Source organism: Capricornis sumatraensis, chromosome 2 (genome assembly GCF_032405125.1).
Source record: "Capricornis sumatraensis isolate serow.1 chromosome 2, serow.2, whole genome shotgun sequence".
In the NCBI taxonomy this organism is placed as follows: Eukaryota; Metazoa; Chordata; class Mammalia; order Artiodactyla; family Bovidae; genus Capricornis; species Capricornis sumatraensis.
Window position 1 is genome coordinate 23753703 of NC_091070.1, and position 13734 is coordinate 23767436.

Sequence of the window (13734 nt, forward strand, 5' to 3'; positions counted from 1 at the left end):
TTGAAAAATAAACACCATATAGGTTGAATAACAAATCTTTTTCTAAAGTAGAAAAAGATATCCTGGGAACGAAAAAAGAAGGCTGGTGGATGTGGTCAATAGTCAGAAACCAAAGAAAAGGAGAGGTTTGATGTTGTGACTTCTGAGATTTGAGGGAGGAGTAGTAGTATGTGTTTTTATGGAGAATGAAAACGCAAATGAAATGAGCTCTAAGTGATTCCTTTATAAATAGAACCATTTAGGAAATCTGCTAAGAACAAGGAAGAGTATTTGTTACTGTGATATAGCATGTCACTTGATGGTTTTCATATCATATGTTTAAAATGTCAAATAAATAAAATATCAATGCTTTAATATATATCAGTATATTATCATTTAATTTTTGGTACCATTTGGTATAATATGGACCACCTCAACCATACTCAGCATCTAATATAAGATAATTTAAAAAAATTTTCCATTTCAGATCATATGAAAAGATCAAATGCAGAAGACAAACAGAACATAAAATTTCAATCAGAAAAAAGAAGAGAAAGGCAAGAGCACTCAACTTGGATCCTGGCATATATGGAATATCTGCAGAAAATGTGGGTAATCCCTAACAATCTGCAGAGAATATTTGGTGGCGGGGTTGGTGTCATCTAATCCTTGTTAGAAATAACATAGATCTGTGTGAAGAGGACACGAAAGTTTTAAGAAATCAGAAATAACATGGATCTGTGTGAAGATGATGGAAGTTTTAAGAAATGTCAAAGGCTACCATACATTTGGAATAACAACAGGAACTGTATGCAGAACGAGAGGAGCCCCTTGCTTTGGAGAACTGCCTAAATGCAACCAGAGGCAAGTGTGGTAGTTTTGGGGAAGTGACAAGGCAGAAAGAATAATCAGTTTGAAAGGCTAAGCTGACGTGGTTTTTAAGCACTGTGACATATTAAGCCATGGCTTTTCATGCTTACTTTTAATGGAATAGTCTAACAATATAATAACTTTACCTTTGGATTCTTGCCCTCTTTGGCCAATAATGCCCGAAGTCTTTCTTGTGAAGGGGGTGCAATGAAGATAATATATGGTTTCAAGTCTGAGTTCCGTAGAGTCTTCAAGGACTGTAAAGCAAAGACAGATCTGAGAGTTTGATATTGAAACTCCAACTAAAAACCTTGATTTATCTATTTTAAAAAATAACTAATATATAGAACTATATGTAATTTTGTCATATATTTTCCAAGTCTCCTATAGATGGGTTATCATTCTTTCATAATTTAAAAAATCAAAGAGAGAAAAACAAACAACAGAAAGAAAAGATCCTACCATTCAATATAAGAATATATTGTGTACCAAAAGTGAAATGAAGTCTTAACATGATAAAATACTCTAATAAGATCATACAGATTATAATAACATTAAAAATCCATTTTGAAGGAATTACAAATGAGCAGTCACCTTAACCGTATGCCACAATCTAAATGGAATCAGAGAAAAACTTCACATACACATGCAAAAAAAAAAAAAAAAAAAACTTTGGAAAAATACATCCAAGAAAAAAAAAGCAGACTATCTGAATTAAAAGATTATAGTTTTTCACCTTGCCTTTGCATGACTGTGTGTCCCTAAAGTGAAGCATTCCACAAAAATGGGGATTATACGGACATGTCCTTTTCTATCTAAAAACAGTAATTAAGACAATATGCTTAACTACTTTTAAGTTCTTTGGTAATTCTGCTGGCCAAAATAAAGAATTCTTAAGGAATTTAGTAAAAATAAAAACATGGATGCTTTTCTTAAATCTAATGTTTATAACTGAATAGCAAAGACTAAAAGAAAGAAAACCTAATTACTATTTCAGGAAAGCCATTTTGGAGTCAATTTTTCTCATATACATCTCTTTAATAACCACTGCCTGTATCTCCGGAGTTGACATACAGAGTAGATTCCACCACATTAAGGAAAGTTTTATGCTAAAGCTGTACAATCAAGGAAAAAAACACAAAAACACGATCTTAAAAATACAAAATTTCTAAAATTATTTTAAACAGAAATCTAAAAATCAACTGTCAGTAATTTTTGAAGGTTTTGCTTTGTATGACAGATAACGGAAAGCAATGGCTGTTTCATTAGCTACAACCAACCACTCATTACAGTACTAATACTTGAACAATGGCATTTAAAACCATAAAAATGACCTCTCATTATTCTAATTTTTCTCATATGGGAAAGGAAAATTCTTTTATAACCTTAAAATACTAAAGTACTACCAGCACAACAGTTACTATATTTTAAGTTTCTGAAAATATGTACATTTATATATAGGCAAGTATGTAATACATGTATTTTCCACTCTGAGGAAATTTAAAGTGATTTAGCAACCTGAGTTCATGTAAAGAATCAGTGTGAAAAATCTGTATGAGAAGTTAATTAGGTCCTGTGATTCTTGGACCAAAATTCAAGTTCAACACTCTAAACCAAAAGAGTTCTACCTGTGTACGAAGACTTAAAAGACATATTTTGCCCGAGTTGATCACTTGGCGTACAGAATCTATACTGGTTCCATACAAATTTTTCTCAAATTCACCATGCTCAATGAATTTTCCAGCTGCTATGTCTGCCTCAAACGCCTGCCGTGAAACAAAGTGGTAATCTCTACCAGCTACTTCATGGTCTCGCCGATTCCGAGTTGTATCTAGGCAAACAAAATCAGGCAAAATTAGTAAGCACAGATCAGAGCAAGGGCGAGGAATAATTCTGCTAGTCAGAAAACAATTTTATTTTGTAATACAAATTAAAAACTAATGAATTAAGGAAATGTTAGACCCCCGCGTGTTTTAACATTGACTGGTTTTATTTCTAGATTGAGAAGTAAACAAAACTGTGGTGTTAGTATCTTAGTAACAGTTACATTTAGTATGTTTTATACTCACACTCTAAATTACTTCATTTTGCATTTTATTTAAAACATTATCACTCAATTTTTCCATAAGATTAGGTACTATACAACGTTTAAACAGAAATTCTATGCTCAGAGATTAGGTCTAAAGTTCTATCTTCTGCATCAGTTAAAAAAACCAGGAGCTGATTCCATACTGAACAGTGAATTGTAAGAAGCCAAAATTGAAATTCATTTATAGAAAGTAATTAGTACCATACTCTCAGAAAAATGGTACTCAAGAATGACTATCTTTAGTAGCAAATTCTCCAAAGATTTGGTAAAAACAAAGTTCCTATTTCTTGGACATCACTGTTCGAGGAAATGGGTGAAAACTTCCCCTACACAATTAGGTTCTACAGAGGTAAGCTGAAATTCACAGGAAAACGGGAATGGATCCAAACTTACGAGGAACTGCAGATGCAAAGCGGTCTTTCTCTTTGTTCATGAGCCTCTGACGCAATTCATTCTGGCCACAGTTTTGTGGACCAATCAAAATGATAGGTCTTTTCCTATTTGCTGGCTGATGATAAAGTGACATTTCCTCATAAGTTAAGATCTCTTCATTGTCATAATCTTTGAAAAAAAGGAAAAATTAAGCCCTTCAGACAGAATTACTGCTGTATAATAAAGATATATTTATATATAAACATATTTATATAAATATATAAAGGTATATTTATATATACTCATAATTCTTCCAAAAAATTGGAAAACAGCACAAGTTATCATGGTTAAAAACACAACTTTTGAGATCAAGAAAGTAATAACTGGGTAGCATTATATCATAAGTATTTTCTCATGTCATTATATCCTTAGCAGGATATTATGAAAATAAATAGTGTATTACTCCTTCTAGAAATGATTACTGCTTCTCTTGTTTCACACAGTGTTTGAGTGTTTAATATAATTGTACTGGTTCATATAAAATAGCTAGTTTGCAGACAATATTTTGACAGAGTGAGGCACTAAGGTATAAACTAATGAGAATAATAGCTGTCATTTTTATAAACTGGGGGATACCAATATTTTAATTTGAGGGTTGGTTTAAGGAGCAGAAAATGTGTATGCTGAAAACAATACCTGGCACAGATAAGCATTTACAAATAGTGCTGTGCCTGGTGTTAACAGAGAATGCTGGAATACTTTTCTTTGATTATATAACTTGAAAACATAGCATACCTATGCTATCCAACTTCCTACATTTATGTTTACTTTATTCTGGAATACTAAAACTAACCTGTGATCATGATTCAAGAAGAGGTATAAATTATAACTGGTACATTAACATTCCTAAAGCTGTAATCAGATGAAATCAGAGTTGTCATGTGGTAAGAACAAAGGCAGACAACTAGTGACCTGTCATCTGCTCACTCTCATCACTTCACCTGACTAGGTAAGAGTCACATGTGTAGTCAGACTGTCAGCTATAAGTTCCAAGAAGAGGGGACCATCCTAAGCTTGTCAGTGATTAACACAGAGCACAGAGTAGGAACCCAAACTTTACTTGTTTAAATTCCAACTCAACTATGTATTAGCTGTAAGAACTTAAACAGGTGACTTTCATATCTGAACTTGAACTTACTAATCTGTCATCTCACAGAATTTATTTTGAGAATGAAATGGATGAAGGCTATTTCCCCTTGAATGGAATAGTTATTACAAATTATAATTATCATTAATAAAAAATTAATTCTAATAACAAATTAGATTTAGACTTAGATTTGCAAATTTCCTACAGTAAAATAGCTTTTAGAGCTGAACCAGTTAACTCCAGTGTGTTTCAAAGGATAAAGAAACAGAGATATTAATCACTTACTCAAGTATAGAGAAAAGAATTATAAATCCAATAAATATTCTTAGTTACATAACCTATCAATTAGCATTATGGATGTTTAATTTGAAAACAAAATTTATTATAGTAGGTAGAATCTCAGGTTTAGTTTATATCAAAGTTTTCAATAATCTATAACGTTTTCATTAGTTTCATTTATGCTGCCAAAAATTTTTAAGGTACTGAGAGAATAAAAATAAGCCTTATAAACTGTGGGAAGTTACAGAGTTCCTTTGCTTTATTATTTGGCTTGTTTCTAATGCAAATTAAAGAAGGGGTAGCTAATTCCAAAGCCCATAAAGACCAATCAAGAAGGTAATGAAAGCAATGTATCAGGCTGGGTTTATAAAAAATTGGATGTGGTGGAGACTGTTGAAATAGATAGGGGTCCACTAAAAACGCAACAGCCATCATTCAGGTTCAGTAGGCTGCTGACAAACAGGAATATAAGCCCAGTGTTATCAGAACTTTTGATTTTAAAAGAAGCTAAAACTTGAAAAACTTTTAACACTAACAATAAATAAAACCAAAACACTCTCCTGTGTGCCTGACTCAGCCAGCAGACTCCATGGAATGGGTTGCCTAGGTGAGATGAGTTACAATAGGCAAAATGTTCATTTTCTACTGAAAATACATCTAATTGTTGGAATTTGTTAGGAACAAGTATTAACTCTGCAAATGAAGAGTTTACATAGGAAAAACATTTACGAGAAAACTATCAATACAACACTATACAGCTACATCATACTTTTAATTTTTAAATTACTTTTTCTTAGATTTCAAAATTCTGCATTATTCAACAGGTTTCTAGAAGAAAATAATTTCTGCTAAATGACTTTACTAAATACACATGTATGTTACATTAAGAGGCCAGGACCATAAGTAAAATTCCCTAAAAATATCATTTAATTTCTTTCAAATGTTAACGTTAGACATGGACCTCTTTTGGATATAAATATGGCTATATCTGAGAGTGGAACTTACCATCATTTTTATTGGCATTATATAAAACCTTTTTCCTCTTCTTTTTATTCTTCTTTGCACACCATAGTTTTCCTGTTGACAGTCAGAAACGTAAGTATAAATGGGGTATTTGTTTCCCTGAATAAAGCTATGTATTTCAAATCGAAGAACTCTAGTTTTAAATTTAAATTCACAGACGTGTATTATATTGTTCACAGAATAACTATTTTTCAGGGAAATAGTTCAGGTTTTCCATTAATCTCACATTATAGACAGATAATCTTTAATACTTAAATCCTGTCCTATCTTAACAGTCCTAAGATAAGCAGCTTTGCTTCTCACACCCATCTTGCCATGAATACATCTTCCCTGACAGTTCTGATATACAAATTTAAACCTGATTCCAGATGGAAACCCAAGAAACCTCTCATTAATGTCAAATATAAGAGTCCAACCTGATTTTTCTGGTTCCTTATCTTCTTCTATGGTTTGCTTCATGGCTTCCCTTTGCTGCTGAAAGCTTTTCCCTAATAAATAGAGAGGAAAAAGAGTGAAATAGACAAAAGAATAGATGAATTTTTTTTTTCTTTAATTAAGGGACAACACCAGAAGTAACTGTTCATTTACAGTCCCTTCTGAATCCTCCTGCCACTACGTGAGAGAATGTCAACTATGATTATAAGCTCCAAATGTTTAAGGTGTTAAGTTCCAATGTGGCTCTCACTCAATCCTAGGACATGTATTACTAGACTACATATCATGTATTTACCTTTTTTTTTCCCTTTATTTGTTTCATATATGATATTATACATGTTTCAATGCCATTCTCCCAAATCATCCCACCCTCTCCCTCTCCCACAGAGTCCAAAAGACTGTTCTATACATCTGTGTCTCTTTTGCTGTCTCACATACAGGGTTATCATTACCATCTTTCTAAATTCCATATATATGCGTTAGTATACTGTATTGGTGTTTTTCTTTCTGGCTTACTTCACTCTGTATAATAGGCTCCAGTTTCATCCACCTCATTAGAACTTATTCAAATGTATTATTTTTATATCATGTATTTAAAAAGATAAATAATAAACAAAGGCTAGAAGTTTTAACAGCTCAGTATTTACAAAGCTTTCCATTTAGCATCTAAGAAAGCATTCCTCCGCGATCAATGCAAAGAAATAGAGGAAAACAATAGAATGGGAAAGACTAGAGATCTCTTCAAGAAAATTAGAGATACCAAGGGAACATTTCATGCAAAGATGGGCTCAATAAAGGACAGAAATGGTAGGGACCTAACAGAAGCAGAAGATATTAAGAAGAGGTGGCAAGAATACACAGAACTGTACAAAAAAGATCTTCATGACCAGGATAATCACGATGGTGTGATCACTCAAGCTACAGCCAGATATGGAATGTGAAGTCAAGTGGGCCTTAGAAACCATCATTATGAACAAAGCTAATGGAGGTGATGGAATCCCAGCTGAGGTGTTTCAAATCCTGAGAGATGACACTGTGAAAGTGCTGCACTCAGTATGCCAGCAAATTTGGAAAACTCAGCAGTGGCCACAGGACTGGAAAAGGTCTGTTTTCATTCCAATCCCAAAGGCAGGCAATGCCAAAGAATGCTCAAACAAACGCACAATTGCACTCATCTCACACACTAGTAAAGTAATGCTCAGAATTCTCAAAGCCAGGCTTCAGCAATATGTGAACCGTGAACTTCCAGATGTTCAAGCTGGTTTTAGAAAAGGCAGAGGAACCAGAGATCAAATTGCCAACATCTGCTGGATCATGGAAAAAGCAAGAGAAGTCCAGAAAAACATCTATTTCTGCTTTATTGACTATGCCAAAGCTTTTGACTGTGTGGATCACAAGAAAGTGTGGAAAATTCTGAAGAGATGGGAATACCAGACCACCTGACCTGCCTCTTGAGAAATCTGTATGCAGGTCAGGAAGCAACAGTTAGAACTGGACATGGAACAACAGACTGGTTCCAAACAGGAAAAGGAGTACGTCAAGGCTGTATATTGTCACCCTACTTATTTAACTTCTATGCAGAGTACATCACGAGAAACGCTGGGCTGGAAGAAACACAAGCTGGAATCAAGATTGCTGGGAAAAATATCAATAACCTCAGATATGCAGATGACACCACCCTTATGGCAGAAAGTGAAGAGGAACTAAAAAGCCTCTTGATGAAAGTGAAAGAGGAGAGTGAAAAAGTAGGCTTAAAGCTCAACATTCAGAAAACGAAGATCATGGCATCTGGTCTCATCACTCCATGGGAAATAGATGAGGAAACAGTGTCAATTTTTTTTTTTGGCGGGGGTTGGGGGGCGGGCTCCAAAATCACTGCAGATGGTGATTGCAGCCATGAAATTAAAAGACGCTTACTCCTTGGAAGGAAATTATGACCAGCCTAGATAGCATACTTTGCCAACAAAGGTCCATCTAGTCAAAGCTATGGTTTTTCCAGCAGTCATGTATGGATGTGAGAGCTGGACAGTGAAGAAATCTGAGTGCCAAAGAATTAATGCTTTTGAACTGTGGTGTTGGAGAAGACTCTTGAGAGTCCCTTGAACTGCAAGGAGATCCAACCAGTCCATTCTAAAGGAGATCGGTCCTGGGTGTTCATTGGAAGGACTTATGATAAAGCTGAAACTCCAATACTCTGGCCACCTCATGCGAAGAGTTGACTCATTGGAAAAGACTCTGATGCTGCGAGGGATTGGGGGCAGGAGGAGAAGGGGATGACCGAGGATGAGATGGCTGGATGGCATCACCAACTCGATGCACATGAGTTTGAGTAAACTCCAGGAGTTCGTGATGGTCAGGGAGGCCTGGTGTGCTGCAATTCATGGTGTCACAAAGAGCTGGACACAACTGAGCGACTGAACTGAACTGGTGTGGAAAGTACTGTGCTGGATCTTATTAATGGTTCTGATCATTTGAATTATTGCAAATAATTAAGAGTTATCTTTCCAAAATTACATAAAATTCATCAGTTTTTGATTCAAAGACACCATTCAATATATTCTCTTACATTTACTGTGTTGAATTCCTCTCCTTCTTTGTATGTATGTGTATGTTTTAAAGATTTTTCACTTCTACATTAAGCTACCCATGATAGAAATAAATGAAAAACCTATTATGTTGTTCCTCTTAGGATTATGATTTCGCTTTCACGGTTTCTGATTTTCATCTTATTTTCAGAGATTTACCTTAGAATCAAGTATATTTTTTCTGAAGGATAAAAGTGGTTTTAGTTAGAAAATTCTGAATTAAGAGTTCTACTTTTATACTTAATTGTTATATCTAATTCTTTCCAATTCAGGCCAGAGATTCTTAAAAAAAAATCAATAACCAAATTCCATCTATGTTGGAATATTCTGTTGAACTTAGTGCATTTTATAAGACCACAAGCAAAAAAGCTTAATATTGAGTTTGAGACACATAAAAAGCATTAAGGAAAATCAGGTTATCTCCAGTAACTGTACAGACTGATTGTGTTTCTAGATAAAACAAGTAACTATGGCTATACGGAAACCTTTAAGAGCATTAAAATTTTTTAAAAGTATGTGACTATAACAGATCTAGAAAAAATAACAAAATAATTTTAATAATTTACATATTAAATATCTTATTATACTTCCCTTGGTTCTATTTCCCTCATTCTGTCATACCGTCCTGACAACTGTAGAAACAATCTGTAGGAAAAATTACATCTACATATCTCATTCCATTAAGTATCATCTTCACAAGAAATATGTTTCTGTAATAATCTTAATGTCCAATATGAGCTAGTTTTATTTTAGTATAGTCTAAATTAGAGCGTTTTCTTTGATCTAAAGATAGATGCATCTTATTTCTACCCCAAGATATCTTAGAAGAGATAAATTGAGCACTTACTCTTTTGATTCTGAATAAAGTCACACATCTCTAACAAATTCCTATCTAGATATCAAGTATGATACCCCAGTTGATGATAATCTCCTGCTACAGTATAGGTTTTGTTGCCTTGATGTTTTTATTGTTCAATACTATTTTTGTTGCCTTGAAAACAGGTTTAATTTCAATGCACCTACAGTGAACAGTAGGACAAATGGGAGTGGTTGATGAGATTATATGATAATCCCATTCTAAAGCCCAACAAACTGGTTAGACTTAATCCAAGATACTTATATTACAAACAAAATGAAAAAGTAACTACATCGTTTTTTAAAAGGCATAAAAAAGTGAGTTTTTCCCTTTGAAGATCTGTATTTTAAATGTGTTTTTAAACTTTGTACTTTCTACCATACTGTCTTTTACCTGGAACGAGCCCAGCTAGAGGCTGATTATCTTCATCTCCTTCCCTGTAGGCTTGCCACCAATTTGGATCTTCTTGACTGATTACATGAAGTATATCCCCTTTTTGAAAAGACAGACCTAACTCTCGACATGGAACATAAGGGTCATCTGAGGGGTCGTAGTCAAAATGAGCCTTTACGTGGATCTAAACAATAAAAAGAGTAAAAGTAAGGACAATAATGAAATGGCAACACAATGTTTAGCATAAATGTGAGTGTTATAATTTTTCATCAGCACAAAGGTATTACAAGTTGAAAACAAATCACGGTAGAATTTTTTTCAGACTCATCTGTTTTCTTCAATTAAGACAGTCCTGTTGATTGCAAACGTGCAAGAGAATGCAAAACACTGCACAGTTACTGCTAACAAGCTGAGATGCCAACAGGCCTTGAAAGTTTGACAGAAGCAGAAGGAATGAAATAGAGAGTCCCTCCCTCTCCACCCCTGACTTGTGAAAACAATGACTGCAGTAAGGTATGTAATTTCTAAACCACTGTTACCAGGAAAGGTAAACTGTAAACCTCTCCACATCTGTCATCTAAGCAGGTGAGTGTCAGCTTCCCTGGTGCCATCATCTCTTCTTGACCACACTATCAGTGTGACTGTGCCTTAATCGCTCAGAGTCTATCCTAAAGGACTATGTCTAGGCCCCAAACTGCTAAAACTATCTAAATCAAGTTTATAACCAATTCCTATCATGTTCTGTATGTAGGCATTGAAATATTGTTAGTGCTACAAGCTAAAATTTTTGCTAACTGTGCTTTGCATATCTAAAACCTGCTATGCTCTCAGAACTAAAAATAGGTAAGAATTCACATGAATCTTATTAAAAGCTCAATTATTTCCTACAGTATTTTCTCCAATATACTTCTGTAAGTTATAACAAAGTATTCTTACTCCTTAAAAGGTATAAAGGAATCAATATTCTCCTTAATTCCTCTATCTGAAATTTTTATCCAACCTGGTCAAGTGGCATGTGGCATTTCCAAAATCTGCAGATTATATGAAATCTGATAAAATTGAATTTTAGTGTTATATAGGGTAGTAGTAAGTCAAAACACAGCTGAGAGACTGGGTAAAAAGATTATACATACAATTTTACAATCTTGGCATGAGAAACATATAATATATAGGATAAAATAAAATCTCTGCTTGTACTATTCCTATTAATCAATAATGCTTCCATATATGTTTAAATTGTTGCTTTTTAGCTAAACAATCTTGGAAATCTAAATATGAAACTATAGGCATCATTTATTGTGGTGGAGAGTTCATTTTATTATCAAGCTTTTCAGAGATCTATGAAATCAGACTTCTTGTCAGCTTGATGGATGATTTTATCAAATCACTTTCTGAAATCAATACCCAGCAAGCTGTTTTCAAAGTGTTTTGCTCAGAACACTTAATAGGATGTTTATTAAAATACTGACTTTCTTATACCACATCTCAAACTTTCAGATTCTGTATTTTAATTCATTTAGGTTCATTTAGGTTCCTTGGATAATTGCTACATACATGTCATTTAAGATGTACCCTAAATCTTAGGGAATTACTATCCTGAGGGAAACTAAATAGGCCAGTGAAGATGCTATATCTAAGTCTATGATCTTTGCCAGAGGCAGACAAAATCACCCAGAGATGTTTTTCTCTCTACTCTTGCTTAGGTCTCACCCCTTGACCATTCGGAATTTTTTTGGTTTGGAATGAGGCCCCTCGTTGTGTTGACTGGAAGAGGAGAAGAGAGGACATGCTTTGTTTATGTGACAAGTTTATTTAGTGCTGTTTAAAATGTACTCTAAAACTGAGAGCAAAGTTTATTTCACATCAGAGAAATTAACCAACTGACTGAGTTAAAGTCTGAGTACTGCCTTAACACATACTATGTGACTTTTTTGTGACTTCTATCTATATATAGGCATGTATTTTATTGTTTCACTTTATTGCATTTTTCAGATATATACATATATATACGTAAATTGAAGGTCTGTGGCAACCTTGTGTTGTCAGATGAAGGTTAGCATTTTTAAGCAATAAAGTATTTTTAAATGAGTGTATATATATTGTTTGTTTAGACACAATGCAATTGTACTCTTTGCAAACTACAGAAAAATGTAATTATAACTTTTACATGCAATAGGAAACCAAAAATTTTGTATGACTCATTTTATTTCAGTGATCTGGAACTGAACCTGCACTATCCCTTAAGTATGCCCACAGGCATTCCACTGCAATTCTTATCAGTTGTAGAAGTTATGTCCAGCAATCTTACCTCTTCAGTTCAGGGTAGTGGCTACTTTTTTCCCTTTCCCATACAAAGGAAAACAGTCCTTTTTAAATGAAGGAGAGACTCTGACCCCTACAGGAAAGCTCCAGGGCTTCACCATGCAGTAGCATCAGTACAGTATATCTGATCAAAACAACGTTTGGTTTCTAATTCAAACAAAATCATTTGTTTAAATTTTAAATTACAGGGTTGTTCAGACACAATTATCTTCCAGCCCAACATTTTTCTCTTTGCCTCGCTGGTGGCTCAGCGGTTAAGAATCCACCTGCCCATGTAGGTTGGATCCTTCGTCTGGGGAGACCCCACATTCCTTGGAGCAGCTAAGCCCAAGCGCCACAACTACTGAGCCTGTGCTCTGGAGCCCCAGAGCCCCCAACTAGTGAAGCCTGCTTGTCCTAAAGCCCATGTTCCACAACAATAGAAGCTACCACGATGAGAAGCCTGGACACCACAACTAGAGGAAAGCCAGTGCAGCAACAGAGACCCAACAAAGTAAAAAATAAATAAATACCAAGGGCAGCATCAGGAAGAGCCTTTGCAATGGCAAGCAACAGTTTTAAAATTCCTCCTCTTCATTCTAAGATTTCTCCTCTCTGACACCCATTCAAGAAAGAATAGTTTTTAAAATAATTTATTATTTATGGCTGCACTGGGCCTTTCTCTAGTTGCAGCAAATGGGGGTTACTGCAGCTCGAGGGCGTCTCATTGTGGTGGTTTCTCTTCTGGAGGATGAGCTCTAGGGCTTGTGGGCTCAGCTGCCTTGCAGCTGTGGGATCTTCCCTGACTAGAGATCAAACCGGTGATCCCTGCATTGCAAGGTGGATTCCTAACCAGTGGACAGACCACCAGAGAAGCCCAAGAAGGAATATCTTTACTTCTTCTTGTCCATATTTAACAGGAGAAATTTGGGGTATCTGTGGGTATCCAACTGATGTTTAGTAGTAGGCAGACAAAAATATGAACCTTAGAGCAACAGCAAACTTAATAAAGCAAATGTATGAACCTGAAAAGAGATGTCCACTTGTTCACTGTCCATACTGTTCACTGAAATTATTAATATTTTTTCATCATCTGATAAAATATATATTTATCAACATTTTACTGCATTATAAAACTTAAGATCTTCTTCCAAATGAGAAAAAAATTAAGGTGAAAATTATATAATACATTCTATACTTTTAAGAGAAAAGTATATTCGATGGTATGTGGTTCTCAATCTTTTCTTTCAACCCAATTATCTTCATAGGCTGTGAATAATCCTTAACCTATCATTTTTTAAAATCTTTAGAATTTCTTGCAAACACATGAAGTATATATAGACAGACTGCTCCCTTGACCTGATCTCCCCACAATAAATACAACTACAGCCTAGATCTCTCTGTA

The 13734-nt window shown here is 34.7% G+C and overlaps 1 protein-coding gene across 2 annotated transcripts in view; it reads right to left on the reverse strand.

Annotated features, from left to right (window-relative positions):
• PALS1 (protein associated with LIN7 1, MAGUK p55 family member) overlaps positions 1-13734 on the reverse strand; it is a 77237-nt gene that overhangs the window by 6043 nt on the left and 57460 nt on the right. For both annotated transcript variants that reach the window (XM_068963785.1, XM_068963784.1), the window contains 6 exons: positions 10029-10212; positions 6176-6247; positions 5742-5813; positions 3332-3499; positions 2478-2680; positions 996-1106 (listed from right to left, as the gene is read on the reverse strand). In XM_068963785.1, the coding sequence (XP_068819886.1) occupies positions 996-1106; positions 2478-2680; positions 3332-3499; positions 5742-5813; positions 6176-6247; positions 10029-10212 (810 nt within the window). The remainder of the gene's footprint in view (positions 1-995; positions 1107-2477; positions 2681-3331; positions 3500-5741; positions 5814-6175; positions 6248-10028; positions 10213-13734) is intronic.